The sequence below is a fragment of the Tribolium madens genome, unplaced genomic scaffold (assembly GCF_015345945.1).
Source record: "Tribolium madens isolate multiple individuals breed KSU strain unplaced genomic scaffold, Tmad_KSU_1.1 Scaffold_3;HRSCAF=73;Tcas5.2_LG2, whole genome shotgun sequence".
NCBI lineage: Eukaryota > Metazoa > Arthropoda > Insecta > Coleoptera > Tenebrionidae > Tribolium > Tribolium madens.
In genome coordinates this window covers 11018219-11034813 of record NW_025401006.1, presented here as the reverse complement: position 1 = coordinate 11034813, position 16595 = coordinate 11018219, and the positions used below count along the sequence as shown (strand labels likewise).

The 16595-nt window shown below is 33.3% G+C and overlaps 5 protein-coding genes across 5 annotated transcripts; 2 read left to right on the top strand and 3 right to left on the bottom strand.

Annotated features, from left to right (window-relative positions):
- Window positions 1-116: 116 nt before the first annotated feature.
- Window positions 117-7305, bottom strand: LOC123007714 (sodium channel protein Nach-like). The gene is made up of 8 exons (XM_044403132.1): window positions 7205-7305; window positions 6962-7162; window positions 6428-6530; window positions 5949-6376; window positions 5798-5901; window positions 5698-5745; window positions 1746-1867; window positions 117-146 (listed from the first exon to the last, which is right to left on the bottom strand). The coding sequence occupies exons 1-8, from the start codon at window positions 7303-7305 to the stop codon at window positions 117-119; spliced, it is 1137 nt and encodes a 378-aa protein (XP_044259067.1).
- Window positions 469-5566, top strand: LOC123008299 (aminopeptidase N). Its single transcript, XM_044404088.1, has 10 exons — window positions 469-849; window positions 2076-2751; window positions 2799-2957; window positions 3006-3483; window positions 3530-3686; window positions 3731-4461; window positions 4513-4712; window positions 4760-5071; window positions 5120-5201; window positions 5250-5566. The coding sequence occupies exons 2-10, from the start codon at window positions 2078-2080 to the stop codon at window positions 5394-5396; spliced, it is 2940 nt and encodes a 979-aa protein (XP_044260023.1). The 5' UTR covers window positions 469-849; window positions 2076-2077; the 3' UTR covers window positions 5397-5566.
- Window positions 7306-7536: 231 nt separating the features above from the next.
- On the top strand, window positions 7537-10873 carry LOC123007177 (lysosomal alpha-glucosidase-like). The gene is made up of 5 exons (XM_044402296.1): window positions 7537-8541; window positions 8586-8796; window positions 8845-9120; window positions 9169-9960; window positions 10006-10873. The coding sequence occupies exons 1-5, from the start codon at window positions 7559-7561 to the stop codon at window positions 10294-10296; spliced, it is 2553 nt and encodes an 850-aa protein (XP_044258231.1). The 5' UTR covers window positions 7537-7558; the 3' UTR covers window positions 10297-10873.
- LOC123007178 (acyloxyacyl hydrolase-like) lies at window positions 10293-12509 on the bottom strand. Its single transcript, XM_044402297.1, has 11 exons — window positions 12391-12509; window positions 12193-12343; window positions 12010-12145; window positions 11816-11961; window positions 11674-11765; window positions 11460-11623; window positions 11113-11408; window positions 10891-11063; window positions 10725-10843; window positions 10515-10679; window positions 10293-10462 (listed from the first exon to the last, which is right to left on the bottom strand). Exons 1-11 carry the CDS (start codon window positions 12476-12478, stop codon window positions 10340-10342), a joined length of 1653 nt encoding a protein of 550 aa, XP_044258232.1. The 5' UTR covers window positions 12479-12509; the 3' UTR covers window positions 10293-10339.
- Window positions 12510-13550: 1041 nt separating this feature from the next.
- On the bottom strand, window positions 13551-14504 carry LOC123007569 (ejaculatory bulb-specific protein 3-like). Its single transcript, XM_044402944.1, has 3 exons — window positions 14201-14504; window positions 13998-14160; window positions 13551-13914 (listed from the first exon to the last, which is right to left on the bottom strand). The coding sequence occupies exons 1-3, from the start codon at window positions 14216-14218 to the stop codon at window positions 13775-13777; spliced, it is 321 nt and encodes a 106-aa protein (XP_044258879.1). The 5' UTR covers window positions 14219-14504; the 3' UTR covers window positions 13551-13774.
- Between the last annotated feature and the right edge of the window lie 2091 nt (window positions 14505-16595).

Below are 16595 nucleotides of genomic sequence, written 5' to 3'. Positions count from 1 at the left end.
GCACGCCAAATACAAATATGAATGTTTCAGGTATTTGACGTGCACCTAAGTTTAGACCTTGATTTTTTATTAGAAGACTGTAAATATTCAATTATTAATGTGTGAGAATTGGGGAGTCAGAAATCTAGTTCTGGGTCGTTGAGAGTCTGAGAAAAATTGCAATTTAATATGTAAAAACAACAATAACTACTTCCTATTCCTAGCCTTGACTTTTGGAATTTTCTTATCACGTAAACTAATAGGTTAAACAAGATATTATACCATAAGTTGTTTATCAAGATTTATCGTTTCTCCCTTGTTGTTTCAAACACCCCATACACGAGCAAAAATTAATACAATTTAACAATTGTAACCTTGACCTGTTAGTGAATTTAAACCAACGGAAATGATACGTCCAGAAGTTGTCTCATGATTTATTATCTAATGTGTCGCTTGTCCGTTTCAGTGATGTTTCAAGGCGCTGAAACGCTGAATTATGAACTTTTTGCTCCACTTACCAATAATAAAATTTTGAATGCATTGATCAGGTGGTGAAAAGTTGTCGGTTGAGAGTTTTTTTTTCAGATGCATCTAGTTTGACTAGAGCTTTAAAAAGGGGTGCATTGGATACAATAGAATCTCCCCCATCCCTTTTCGTTTGAATTAGTTCTGTCACGTTTGGTCTATGATTTGTATTGAAATTGTTTAGGGACGCCATGCGCAATCTAGCGCCAAGCTTTAAATTCAGTAGTATTTTAGCCTACAACGCCGAAAGACGCAAAGTACAAAGTTGTGGTGTTTTGGGTATTTTGATAAGAGTGATAAAAGGGGATCATGTCTTAGGCGGCCCCAAAGGATCAAAATAAAAAGGTATGTAAGGTATAAAATCTTGATATTTTTTTTATTTTCATGTAATTTTCTTTGATATTAAGCGAGCTGTGTAATTTAATTACAGTTTAGTAAAGTTTAGCAATCAACTTTGAACTACCTTTGATTCAATTTTAAATTATTTCGTCTTGCAGATTCTAAACAATTTTTAATTAAATGAATGAGATCATTGTGGATGAAGAGGAAGATAATTTATTGCGTGAGACAAATGAAGCGGTCGGAAAAAAATGGAATATAAATCATTTTGTTTATGACAAGCTATTCAAATAAAGTTTTTCTGATTCTTTTTTAACCACATTTAAGTGCACTTGCAGTTTTACTAATTAAATTGAAAAAAAAATTATTTGTTATGGTTTGATAATTAATTATTATATTTACAAAATTCTTTGCGTCAAAATTTAGATAAGTTTTATAAATAACTAAATTAGGTAATATGAAGAAATTTATTTTTAAAAAAACGTGTATCACGAGTGGTGCGTAAAAGGTCATTTAATTTACATTTTCTACGAAAACATTTTTTCTACTGTCACGACATGTGTGTAAAACATATAGGACAAATGTTCGAGTATATAACCATATGCAAGAAAAGTGACACCATTATTGTGGTATAAATTAAATTGGAAGATTATCAAACTTATAGTGAATTATGAGAAAAAATAGAATAGAAAAATTTGGTCGTGATTGACTTAAAAGTAAACCGAAAAGACCAGTTAAATAAGCAAAGTTATTTCCGAATGGAATCTTCTTTGAACTAAGTATTTTGTGTTTAAAAATCTTTAAAATGCGTAATAATTTTTGAACGGAAGAGCAATGCGGGTGGCACGCCCCTATCTCATTTGTATGTATTAAATTACGATCTGTCATAAAAGAAATCTTACACTCAATTGTAATGAAACTTCATCATTCTCTTCCTGTTTTACGCAGTTCCTTAACCACCCACAGGATAATGAAATACGAAGTAATGATTTACGTCCAATTAAGTTTATGAAAAATTCAAATACTTAGTTAGTTTTGTCTCATTAATGGGTAATTGCGTTTAATTCCATAATGAAAGCTCTCTTGTTCGATTAATTTGTTTGTTTACGTCGAGTAAACCTAAGAAAATACAAGGCATGTAAGAAAATTTATAGTGGACTAGTTATAAATACCATCTAGGTTATGACCTAGTAAAGTTAAATATAAATTTCTCATTAACTATAAAATTTTAGGCATGACCCATGCTCGCGAAGATTTTGCCGTAATGGAAGCAACAGTTACAACGTTTGGCAAACAGAAATTTGTAGCGGTTTCGAAAGCTCTAGCGCTTTTTATTTTTATTCTTTTCCTGGGATGTATCGTCGCGACGGGGCTCTTAGTCTACCACTTATCATCGTGTCAACCGATTTCAAAGTTTGAAGAAACCACTTTGATAGTTTACGACAAGCATTCGGATTTGGAAGTTACAACGACAAGTGAGGAAGTTGTAACTGAATCGGTGGTTACAACAACTGAAGAAATAAAGACTGAATTTGAAGATGTTAGACTACCCAAATCGATCAAGCCGCATTCCTACACTATTAGACTTATCCCTTTCATCTTCGAAGGAAATTTTACGTTCCACGGAGAAGTTACAATTCTTATCAACGTAACTGTTACAAGTTTGAATATTACTTTACACGCCGATGATTTGGACATAGATCATGTTAATGTCTACGACTTGAATAATAAATTACTTTCAATTAGACAAGTCTCTAATGAGACTCGTCGCCAATTCCTGATAATCCATCTAAACGAACCGGTGAAATCCGGTCACCAGTATTATGTCAGTATAAAATTTAGGGGAGTTTTGAACGACCTGCTTCAAGGTTTTTATCGAAGTTCTTACAAAGTCAATAATGAAATCAGGTAGTAATTTATTAAGTAATACGATTTGTTTAACAAACGAGTTAAAGGTGGATTGCAACAACTCAGTTTCAAGCAACAGACGCTCGAAAAGCATTTCCTTGTTTCGATGAACCAGCTCTAAAAGCCCGTTTTCAAATCAGTCTCGCTAGACTTGGAAACATGACTTCGATCTCAAATATGCCAAAAATTGGAAACCCCGAACCTGTGTAAGTCTCAACTGATTTAAAATCCCCTGAATCAATTACTATTTTCAGTAAAAATCTCCCAGGCTACTTATGGGATCACTACGAAGAAAGCGTCCCAATGTCCACCTATTTGATTGCTTTTGTAATCTCCGACTTCGAGTGTCACAAAAACGGGACTTTTTCAGTATGGGTCCGTCGTAGTGCCCTTTCACAAACCAAATACAGTCTCCAAGTCGGACCTCAAATTTTACAATTCTACGAAAATTTCTTCGGAATTAAATATCCTCTCCCTAAGATAGACATGATCGGACTTCCGGATTTTTCCGCGGGAGCTATGGAAAATTGGGGTTTGATTACATACCGAGAGTCGGTTTTGTTGTACGAAGAGAAGGTCTCAAGTAAGGGAAGTTTGCAAAGAATCGCCCATGTGATTGCACACGAATTGGCTCATCAGTGGTTTGGGAATTTGGTGACTCCGGTTTGGTGGTCAGATTTGTGGTTGAATGAGGGGTTTGCGACTTATGTGGAGTGTTTAGGGGCTAATGCGGTTAGTACAAATGGAGGTTGGGGTTGTTAGCAATTTTCGATTTTAGGTCAATCCACATTTGAAAGAATTGGACCAGTTTGTTATTAATGAACTTCATGGAGCTTTCGTTTTAGATGCTTTAAAGACCTCACATCAAATATCAATCAAAGTTAATAATCCTGATGAAATCAATGATATTTTTGACCGAATTTCCTACTCCAAAGGTGAGAAGAATACTATTTTGAATTTTTATAACGATTCAGTTTAGGTGCGTCAATTTTACGAATGATGCAACACTTCTTATCAATGCCAGTGTTTCAAAAAGGTTTAAACGGATATTTGAAAAGTCAGATGTATAAAAATGCCGAACAAGACGATTTGTGGCACTCTCTGACTTTACAAAGTCATGAAGATAAAGTCCTTGATCAAAATGTGACAATTAAGGAAATAATGGACACTTGGACTCTTCAAACTGGTTTTCCTTTAGTCACAGCTCACAGAAATTACGAGAATGGTTCAGTAACATTCACCCAAGAACGTTTTTTAATTACTGATGATAATAAAAGTGCAAAATCGGTTTTGTGGTGGATACCCATCACATACACAAATTCGAAAAATGTTGTAATTTCAAATTGGATGCGTAACGAACCGTTTTTGACAATTTACAATTTAAATCAATCGAAGAATGATTGGCTACTTGTCAATGTTAACCAAACTGGTTACTATAGAGTGAATTATGATCAAAGAAACTGGAATTTGATTATCCAACAATTGCTAAAAAAGAACGGTCACTTGGTTTTTGACCCCAAAAACAGGGCTCAACTTCTAGATGATGCTCTTCATCTGGCTTCTGTTGGTTATCTAGACTATAATATTGCTTTAAATGTTACCAAATATCTGAAACAAGAACGGGAATACGTTCCGTGGAAAGCTGCCCTTACTAGTTTAGATTTCATGTACCAAATGTTTGTACGAACAGCTCATTTTGATAAGTTTAAAGTGAGTTGTTTGTAGTTAGTTTTATCATAGCTTAATTTTAATCAATTTTAGAAATATCTTCTAGATCTAGTGAATGACTTTTACCATGAATTGGGTTTCAACGAAAATGAAAATGATCAACATTTGACCTTTTACAATCGTTTCGAAATCAATAGTAGAGCTTGCAAATTAGGAGTTCACGATTGTATTATCAACGCAGTTCAGCAGTTTGAAACTTGGAGGAATTCCCCAGACCCTGATAAACGCAATTTGTGAGTTTTATGACCAAAAATTTAGATTTTTTTATATCTGCGTCTAGGATATCAGCAAATTTACGTGAAATCGTATATTGTGCTGCTATCAGTGTCGGAGGCCAGGAGGAATGGGATTTTGCATGGAAACGCTATTTAAACGCTAACGTCGAAAACGAAAAAGAAATTCTTTTGATGGCTCTTGGATGTTCGAAAGAAATTTGGATTTTGAGCAGATATCTCGAATGGGCGATTACTGAAAATTCAGGTATTCGTAAACACGATTCTGCCCGTGTTTTTGCCGCCGTTGCTAGTAACCCAATTGGGCAACAATTGGCGTATAGGTTTTTAAAAACTCATTGGAATCGATTGAGGACTTAGTGAGTTTTGTTTAAATTCTTGGGTGTTTTCTTTAATTTATGTTTTAGTCTTGGCACCTCTTCCATGTCTTTGAGTATTATAGTCAGAAGTTGTACTGCCAAGTTTAATAGTCAGATAGAAATTGATGATGTAAGTTCTTCAATTCTCCAATTAATAAATGTAAGAGATTTTTTTCAGTTTAAATTGTTTGTTGATACGAGGGAAAACGAGTTTGGTGTTGCTTTAAGAACAGCAAGACAGTCGATAGAGCAAGGTGAAGCAAATGTTAAATGGATGATGAGACATTCGGAGAAAATTTTTGAGTGGCTTAGTGCTAATGTCTAAGTGATTTTAATTGTATTATTGGTTTTTATTGAATCAAATTGATTTTGTAATGAAATAAACACTCAGTTTTTTTATTTTTTATATTGATGAATTGTGAAACTTGATTTTAACAATCGTGTACTTTTAAATCAAAGTTGTACTTAGATACTTTAACTTTAAATAAAAGTTTAAAGTTACTTGCGTTTCATTTAATAGTGATGAATTTTTTGGTGAGATCCAACATACACTATATTGGTCTTGTCTTGATTCTTATACAAAATTTGGATATTTTCAATCAATAAAAATATAAATTCAGTGGCACTAATAAAGCTGATTCCTAAAAATAAAGCCAATGTGCCACCAAAAGAGACTAAAAAATATTTTTTTACTATTTGCATTTAACGAATAAGTAGAAAAAATACCAACTAAATCTTCAAAACCAAAAAGAACGTCTCGATGAAACTTTGTAGTAGGGGCTAAAAGGGCCCACCTAAACGTCATTCTTTGTTCAAAATATCCGTATTCCCTACAAAATCATGCTTTTGTCAAAATTCTACTTTTGCACTAACTGACCATTTGGTAAATTTGGGAACTTGAGGAAAATAAATTATAATATTGCACGGTTGCGGACAATTGCAGCCAATTTGGCTCGGACGTCTGGTGATATAATCAGAATGTTGGGCCAAACAGAGGAGACCTTTCATATCGCATTCTTTACCACCGAAATTGTGATAAAAAATCGGTCGACAACCACACAATTTTAAGGCAAGTTTATAGCGACATTCCATGTAACATAAGCTGCTGCTGTAAACTGGCAACTCATCAGAAATAGGTTCATTGTAAAAGCGGCATCTTCGTTGCGAAGGTGAGAGGTCATGGAGAGCTAGAGAAGATTCAGTTTCTTGCATTCTGTAATTAATTTCGAGTTCTTCGCTTTCGTGGACTACGAGAGGCGGGTCAATGGTGGCATGGGCTACTTCCAAATACGAATGTGTGTAATACTAGACAAGTGTGAAAAAAACTATAATAAAATTAGTTTAAAAAATACCAACTTTTATAGGAAGGTCAGGATCCGAGTCGTATCGAGCGTAGCACAAACCGTTCAAATAGTGGCATCTTAAAATTCGTTGAGTCACAACTGAAGTTTTATTGTGGCTAAAACTTGTGTTATATTTTTGAAAACAACAAGCTTGTACATACTTGAGTGATAATAAATCAACAAAAAGAGAATTAACCGAGAAACACATCCCTAACTCTGACATAATTAGATTCCATTTTGTTTTATGTTTGGTGTCAAATGTAACTAAAGTTCCTGAAAGGTCAGGATGCACCTGAAACCAATCAAGGTATAATTTATTTTTAAGAAATTTTAAACTAATTTACTTTAACAGTCAAATTAATAAGATTAACATTTTGTAATTTTGGATCGTTTGCAAATTTATTAAGCTTTCCTAAAGTTGTATACGTAATGTTACTAACAGTTTTGACAAAATCCATATAATAATCATAATTGGGATCTGATGAGTTAATACCCCATTTTCTACAAAATAAAATTAAAATGAAAAGAACAGCAAAGAGAAAGTTACTCTTGTATGTATTGATTAGCTTTTTTCTTGTCGGTTTTATCGACAAAACATCCTGTAACAGCAGGAAATGGATTAAGCCAATTTCTGAAATCTTTCTGAATTGAAACTACTGTCGGATTTGCCAAATAACGCATCCAGTTTGAATATGTGATAGCAATGGCTCCACCGGCTGCCATTGCTACGACCACAACCCAAAATATCCTACAAAAAAATAAAATTTTCCAAAAATTGTTAACTAGGTACCGTTCTAAGAAATGCAATTTTGGAATTCCGATAATGTGCAAACCATGAATAGTGGTTTGTTTTGCAAAGTTTTGTATTAAATTAAACAGTTTAGTCTTCATTTTGGAAAATCTAAAATAGTAATGGACTCAAATGATGAAAAACATTCAGCGGTTTTATATGAAAATGGATCTTTTGTACATTAATGGTTTGTTGATGTAATCACTGATTTTAACGATAATGATTGTGACACATATCCTTCACTTATCATATCAATAAGAATGCCTGATGAACGATATAAAATATCTTATCACAAAGATACGAATTTTTTGATTAGTTTGGTAAATTTTGTGAAATGTGATTTGTGTCTTCAAAATGGAGTTTATTCTTGAACAAAGCCAAATTCGTGAAGATTACAAAGTGAAATCAAAAACATCACCAGTGATAGTAGTGTGGCGCAAGAAACCCACCAAAGGTCTTCTTACTCTGTTCATTTTTGCCGTTGTAGTCCCAGTCCTTGTTTATTTTTTTGTATTTGATAAAGGAACATTTCCTGTCGAGGAACCAAACACTTGCTCTGTTGGCACAACATATAGGATAACATGTGGTAGAACGGATATAAATGCAACTTATGCTTATTGCACCAATATCAAATGTTGTTTTGATAACTCAACAAGACTCTGTTATCACTATTTACCATCAAAATATTATTACTACAATAAAGGCAATTTTGAAACGTATGAAAGAAGTTTAGAAAAGTCGCCTTTTGGACAAGATTTAACCAAAGAAATTTCACTAACAATCAACGAAATTGATGAAAATAGCGTACAAATTATTTTACACGATTTCAATGTAACAGTAGACTCAAATACAGTTCCTGATAAAAATTACAAAGTCAATATAAGTAAAGATCCCTTGTATGTGGAAATTGCAAGAAAGAATTCTGAAGATATTCTTTTAACAACAGCAGATGGTCCTTTGATAGTATCAGAAAATTTCAGGGAATGGTCCTTCCAACTTACAGATCAGTACTTATTTGGATTGGGTCAAGTCCTAATTGATTTGGACGAAAATTCAACTCTTACTAAAGTCATTTATGCCAACAACAATGACCATAATACTTTGCCAGTGTTCATGGCTTATAAAAATGGACTCTATCATGGGTTGGTTGTACGACATAGTGGCCTTCTAGAAATTACAGTTTTACCATCAAAATTAGTCAGTTTGAAAAGTTTAGAGAGGGAAAAAATTATCTTGGAGTTAAGTGTAGGGCCAACACCACACGATGTGATAACGCAGCAGAAGAAAGGAAAATGGGGGACAATTGATATGAAAACACTTGGAGTCCACATTTGCCGGTATTTAGTTTGTATTTTTGACTCAATTTTAAGAGAATTTTTAGGGAAGGAAGTGCCTCAACTCTTAAAGACATTCTAAGTGATTATACTCAAGAGAAAAGTATTGATTTTCCTTATGAGTCTGATTGTTTCCATGATAACTTACTTATGGCATTGAGAAAAGAAAAGTCGGAACAAAATATCAATACTGTGCTTGAAAAAATTAAAGGTTTTACAGATAATGGACACAGTTTTATGCTTTCGGTGTCCCCGCATGTATGTTTTTCTAACATTTTAATGTTTGTTCTTAAAGTAATATTGTAGATACTTTTTGGTAGTGCACTTTACGATAATGGTACAGAATTAGGTATTTTTTACAAGAGTGATAATAAAACTTACAAAGGGCAGTATCTTAAAAACACTGTCGTATTTCCGTATTTTAAACACAATTCTATTGATTTGTTTATGCAAATATTGGTTGAAGAATTGAAAGGATATTTTAAAGACATGTTTCCGAGTGATTTTGTGTTGAAAAGCAATTGGCCAAGAGACGATTCTTTCGAATTTGACGATTACGAAAATTTCCGATTTTTTTCACAAGTATTCCAAACACACTAAAGTTTTAATTTATTAATTTCTTGATTGTAGGAAATAATTGACGCCATGTCTTATACTCTTCCTTGGGACGTTTACAGTGGAAGCCAATTACAAATGTTGGACCATAACGACTATGGTGCTCTTCAAATTCAAAAATTTTTGAGTGTTTTATCAAACAGTTCACTTATGACTGCGTCACACAATTTTGAAACAACCCATCCACTCATAATCCAGAACGTGGCTATTTCTTGGGTTAATTTCAAAAAGGCTATTTCCCAAATTTTGTATAATAGCATTGCTGGTAATCCAATGACTAGCATTCCGATTTGTGGATCGACTGGTAATTTTGATGTTTCCACACATGAGGCTTTATGTACCAGATGGTACCTCATGGGTACCACTGCACCCATTTTCCGCATTTCGTCCGATATGCCAAGACGTGATCCGACTTCTTTGGGTTCTGGTGCATTTGGACAAGCAGCTCGAAGAGCTATTGAAATTAGATATAGTCTGCTTTATTATTATTACACGGTTCTAAATCAAGATAAAGAGCCTTTGATGAGGCCAATGTTTTACGACTTTACTTCCGATAACGACACTTTTTCTCTGATTGATCAATACATGGTAGGAAAGCATTTGTTGGTAGCACATCCAACCTTGCCTGACCGAACACAGATTACGCTTTATTTACCCAAATCGGTCAATGTTTGGTATGAGTTTTGGGGAGGCGAAGCTTATGGCTCTTCTAGAAACAAGTCTTGGATTACTTTAACTTTAGTTGATACTGATTTGGTTGCGTTTGTGAGGGAAGGAGGGATTATTCCATGGACTACTGATGATAACGTAAGTGTTATCAAAATTTGTAAATTTTTTCAAAACTGGTTTTAGGAAACAAAAATTGTGCAACTTAAAGTGGCCTTGAAATGTGATAATAATAACAACTGTGATGCTGAAGGTGCAATGATGGTAGGTTTGGGGCTCTTGACATTTCAATCGACTGAAAAAAAATTGACCGTGGTGAAAAGTGGAGACATTGGAAGCGATAAGAAATTCATCTTAAATGAAATTATCCTGTTTCAATCGGGCTCTAGTACAAGATATTTTGATTTTACAGAAGGAAAGAATTTAAACGAAATTAGTGATACGTGGACCTACATCTACGACGAAAATTTAATTTAATAACAAACCATTTTTTTATTAAAAATTCATTACAAAAATTTTTCTAATGTCCTCCCTGTTCTCCAAAAATTTTTATTATTTCATCATTATGCGGATTGACAGGTCCTAAAACAGGAAGCTCCTCCAAGAAATTCCAAACTGTTTCAGTCAACAAAATTTGGGCTTTCTGGAAAGACATATTTACCTAAAATTTTTGTATGGTTTAAAAACGTTTTTACTTGATTTGGATGTAGACTATCCACGGGTTCAAGAAATTCCGTTATGTTAATTTTCCCATGGCGTACTAAATAATTAATTGGATTTTGAATATAATGGACTTGAAAATTTTTAAACGTTTCGTTTGTCGCTATACATTTTAAAATTGTTGATAGTTTCCTTGCCCTCTGAAAAAAAATCAGTTTACGTGAATTTTATTCAATTTAACTCACTTTACTGGTGATGTTTCGAAGTGTTTGGTTTGCGTTCAACCATCCTGTACAGGGTCCAATTTGCATACAGTTGAACCACTCGTACAAATTTTTGTAAAATACATTTTTGTGCAATCGTCCTAAAAACACTAGATAAATGTTTATTTTTTTTCGGTTTATTCGTTACCAATTGGGTGTAATCTTTCAGCCATTGCGGGGAAAATAAAATCAGCTTCTACCAATTCTACAAGAATTACGTGACTTTGCGACGGTAACTTTTCGTCTAGTAAAAACAAAGTTTTCATAATATTTCGTCTAAACGTTTCTGGAGGCGTCATGTGATTTATCGTGTCATTAAAACTGGAAATAAATTTAAGTTTTTCATTTAATTTTAGAATCACAAATTTACTTATTGCAAACATCATTTCCTTGCATGGCGTAGATGACTAAAGCTGGATTATCTGTCGACTGATTTCTCGCAATTGAACTTACATGATTAAGTCCTTCGTAACTGGAAGCACCGTTTTGAGACAAATTTTGGTAATCTCGATGATTACATCTGTTACGATTTCGGAGTCGCAAATAAAGTGAATCAGTTAAACCTTGAATCAAAATATTTTTCGTGATGTTCTTAAAACCGGTGGCAAACCCAAATTGGGGCCAATCGATCTCGTCTAAAATTACACTACTACCATTTAAACCCGGCTTAAAATGTTCAAAAATTATATTATAATAAGAAACAATATAAAATATTACCCAACTGAATAAAAGTGGGTTAATCCAAACTTCAGGCATATGGAAATGAGCTCCAATAGAGTCACCAATGAAGATCAAACCTCTAGGTTGCGATTTTTTACAAAGTTGTTGCTCCAGAGACAGAAAACTGTCATTTTTGATGCCCCAAATGCCGTTACAATTACCTATTTCTCAATTGTATATTTTACAAATAATGTGATTAAAAGTTACCTACTGTCGGAGAAATAATCTGAATTTAAAGGCCGACGTCCGGGGTACACTTGTGGGTCATTGTCGATACAATCTCGCCCTCTCCAATCCGAACCTCTAAAAGAAAATAAAAAAATAAAAATTAAATTAAAAAAAATCAAAATTACCTTCCAGTTTCCATCGCACTGAAACCATCATTATCAAAGTCCTCAACTGGAGCTAAGGACGTGTAGGAGTTGTTTAAAATATTACAAATATCTTTGATATATGGAAGTTTGCAAAAGTCAATTTTTGGAAGCATCCGTATCTCTTCCTAAAGTCATGACATTTAAATAAAATGCAACAAAATATGGACTTTTACATTTTTCAAAACACTTTCTATTTTCTCTCGCTCATCGGTTAAGGGAAATAAGTGACATAACTGCTGTCCCTTGTCTACTTTACAAGTCCCATAAACCAGACAGAATAAATCTGGAGTAATTTTTTCTGACAGATTACTACAAAAATTAATTTAAACTCTGATTCTCAATTTTGGTTAGTTTACGTCAAGTAAGGTTCCACTTTATCCACAATTTTGAAACAAGGGTCTCGTACTTTATTCGGTAAAACATTACAAAGACGTTTCGTTGCATTAAACAAGTCTTCCTCATGCAGTTCTGCAATTTGCATAGTGACACCAGTTAAAACTGTGCAAACTGGAATAAATGATTTATTTTTGGAATTTAATATTTGGCTGACGTACCTGCACAACTCATGCCACCATTGATCCCCCTGGAATTTATAAAAGATGTACAAAACACCAAAAATAAAAATATTTGAAACGTTTTCATTGTGTGGGTTGTGTAGAAGTCGACAAGAAGACGCAAGCGCTGGCTTTGAATCGATTTCGCCGATTCGTAAATATTAACAGAGGAAATATTTAGATTTTACAATTTAGAATTATTAAACAGAAGTTGTTTTTTAGTAAGTAAAGGTGTCAAGGTAAAAGCAAATTAGTTCCAAGAATGATTTTTATTTATTATGTCAGAGTTAACAGCATTTTTGTTAAGTTTAACATGCTTGTTCAACTCTTGATCCTAAGACCGCAACTGTGACACTTTGATTCATGTAAAGTTCATGTAAGAGTATTTGGGATTTTGGTGCAAAGTTTGAGTTGAAATCCTCAGATGTGACAACTACTTGTATTACAAGACGTTAGTTTTTGATTTTTTTGTGGTAAAGTTGGAGTTTATCGACGTTTGGAAGTCGGATTTTGCCTACTGTTTCACAGAGGACGCTCCTGTGTACAATTAAAGGATTACCAAAAAAGAGCAAAACGCTGAAAGTTTAAATTTCAACTTTCTCAGAAAGAAGCCCAATTAGTTCCTTTTGTTACATCAAACCGATTTAACTGAGCTCGTGACGGAATTATTTCGTCATGAATAAGTAAATTCTAGACTCTATGAGTCAGTTAAATTTCCGATAAGAAGATAATGATTACAAAACAATATTTTTATTTTGTTATGAGTGGAGATACGCTTTGATTTCTATAAAATTCAAATATTTAACGATACATCATTAGCACCCATAAATAATTCAAATCTCGTTGCATCACAAACGGAGACATTTCTATTCAAATTTCTCTCATTTTTGACTGCGTTTCCGAAAATATTCGCTTTGTAACGAGTTTCATTTAATTTAATTGCCGAAACGACGTTGTTTCTGAATGGAAACCAATACGCCATCCCAGTAATTTATTCTTGGTTTAAATTCAAAGAGCGATTAAGCTGACGTATCGACTCATGAATAAATATCACGCGAAGTCTTCAGTTAGCCAATGATAGTAAGTTGCATCATTGCTGTCAAAATTAAGCAAACAAATAGTTTTAATAAATTAGTGAAGAAATAAATAAAACAAATTTGTTCACAAGTGATTTTTTTATTTATTGTAAATTAAAGCTATAATTTTAATAACAAAAACGGAATAGGTGAGGCAATTGGCCTAGACTAGACTACTTGTTTCTTCAAACAATATGTCATTTCTAATAACGTACATTTTGTTAATAAACATTGAAAAATTGCATCTATTACAATAAATAATGAGATGCAAATTATTTACATCGTTATTCTACCCACACCCGTAGCCTTCAACCGGCGTATTGATGAAGGAGTTTGTTCCATTCTTTGGGATAATTTTTTTGAACAAAGGCTAGAACTTTTTGAATTTGTTTCATTTCCTGTGGAGTGCATTGCGGACAAGATCCTCTCAAGACCAACGGAGCCAAACCTAAAACATTTGATGACTTTCTAGTGAAAGTTGCTCGTGCGCTAATTGTTTCGATCACGCATAAAAATAATAATTTTGCTTACTTTTCAAACGGCGTCCTACGGGATCACAAGGTGCTTCACCTGTGGCACATTTCAACTGCCTCAAAAGATACCTCCTGTCGTTGAGAGTGGATTCAATAGCAGCATCCGAAATCCGGGTCGTCTCCAGCTTCACACACGTGAAGATAACTGCGAGTAAACAAAACTAGACAGGAAAATGAGCAAACTGTTTGACTTCGACTTACTTGTAGAAGGCAATGCATCTCGAATGACCGACACCAAGAAAGTGTGAGTGAAAGTGTGTAAACACCGATACTAACCTCGAAGTACTCGTTATCAATTTATATACGGCCTCCTGTTGGGTTTTTCTCGCTTGATTTAGTTATATTTTGTTTTACTTTCACTGATACAATTACCAAAATCAACATCTTGACCTAAGACAACTAGCGACTTTCGTTTGGATGCGTCATTGGGGTTTTACGGGAATTGCCATGTTGAAATTTTATTCCGGAAGGTAAAAGCAACACGAGAAAATTCCTACGACTTGTGGACAAGCTGGTTGGTGTGGGATTCCTTAACTGTGACACTTTGAACAGAATCATGCAATTACATTTTGTACGTCAGAATATAACATGTCCCCAGTCACTAGGCACGTTTCAAGAATAATAAACAAGGGAAGAATTCTTTTGAGACAATAAGTGTGGCGCTTATTGTTTCGTATTCATGTGGTCGATGCTTGCCTGGAGCAGGTTCCTTTTTACTCTTTCTTATTTCCTTTTATTTCAGAATGTTTTCGAGCAAATTATAAGAGTGAAAAGTTTACTTTTATACGTACAGTTTGAGACAAAATACTTTGGTCGTCACTTTTCTGACACTTCAACTTCAACCTTTAACGTTAAAATGAATGACAATTTCAAATTAATGACAGCTATTATATTTTCCTATCAAAAATATGTACACTTGAGTGCAAAAAAACGCAAATTGTCAAAAACAAAATTGTCAAATTTTTCAGAGATTCACATAGTGTGAAATAGGTTGTTCCCAAATAGGTTAGAAAACTATCAAAAGAAATGTCTTATTTGGTGGTCTTGCCAGTGCAGTGTCATAGTCAGTGTTGAAAATGAAATGGAAAAACATGGAAAAACTTGATAGAAGTTTGGAAGATGTCTGACAATTATGAAATTGTGAATTGTGACAAAGACAACGTCAAAAAACTGGCACATATTAAGAGACCAAATTACATTATTAAAAAAAAACAATTTGCGTTTTTTTTGCACTCAAGTGTATGTACATACAACTTGACAGTAGCTAAAAGTAAGGTTAACAGAGTTTTAAAGCATGCTTTACCATTTAGTGTCACTCAAGTGACATTGACCAAAGTATTTTGTCTCCAACTGTACTCGTATGAAACAAAGTTAAATTTCATTTGTTCTAATAGCTTTTGGAGAAAATATATTGCAGTTGACTTGCTTTAAATAAATATTTTAGTACCAATCATATCATAATGCCATGATATTTTATTCATAAATTAAAATCATCTTTAAATGTTTAAAATGGAATGTTTTACGACTGTTACAATTTCTGAAATTTACAAACCAAAGATAAAGACATCGCCAATGACAACAATGCGATATGAAAAACGAGGAGAAGCCCATTTTGTTTTTTAGTTTTTTGACTGTGGTTCCAGCTTTCATTTATTATTTTATAATCAACAAAAAATCGTTTTTAACTAAAAAATAACAGTGTCTAATGTAATTGCAAAATATCAGTTATAATACCACGAGTAATCAAAAATTGTCGAATACTTTTATGAATGGTCATTGGTTTATAAACACCATGAGTGCATAGCACGAATGACATTTAACACCGTTTACAATACACTCATATCACCGTGAAAAAACACGTCATACCTACGTATACTTTAAAACATTAACCATTGTAAATACACTTTAGACGAAAATTACAAATTCATGAAAACTTTTTATTTAATTCTATAATTTTTATTATACATTAATAATAAAGATCCTAACAGATTTTCAAACGCAACCCAAAATACATTCTTACAGAGAACTTGGCTTTTGTTTTATTCCTTTATTTTTATTACTAAAAACTTACTTTTTTTTAACTTATTTTTGTTTACTTATACACTAGTAACTTATTACACTATTAACACTTTTGTAGATACATGTTTTAAAGTTCGCCCGCAATCCTTTTATTTACGCCAGTATTAACACATATTGAAAATTTGCGCTCTTATTCGCCCACCATTTTTTATTGCTAATCTGAACTTGTATTTGAATTTGAATTAATGAAAAATTACTGACTTGATCTAGGTTCGAATAACGGATCTACCTGCCGGAAAGCGAGACCTTATGCCGCCAATAGTCTTAATGTTTTAGCTCAATATATTCATGCAAATTTACACGAAATTAAAAAAAAATATTTGTTGCATTTTTGCTTTTTATTACTAGGTCCCTTGAACCCCCAAGAGTGCAAATGATTTAATTTTGAAATTTTTAATTTTTTTATTTTTGATTTTTATTGCTAATTACTTCGGAATTATTGACGCCAGATCTTTTTGTTTGGTACGGTTGGAAAGCAAATTTAATTTTTATTATACAAAAAACATAATTGTCCTAC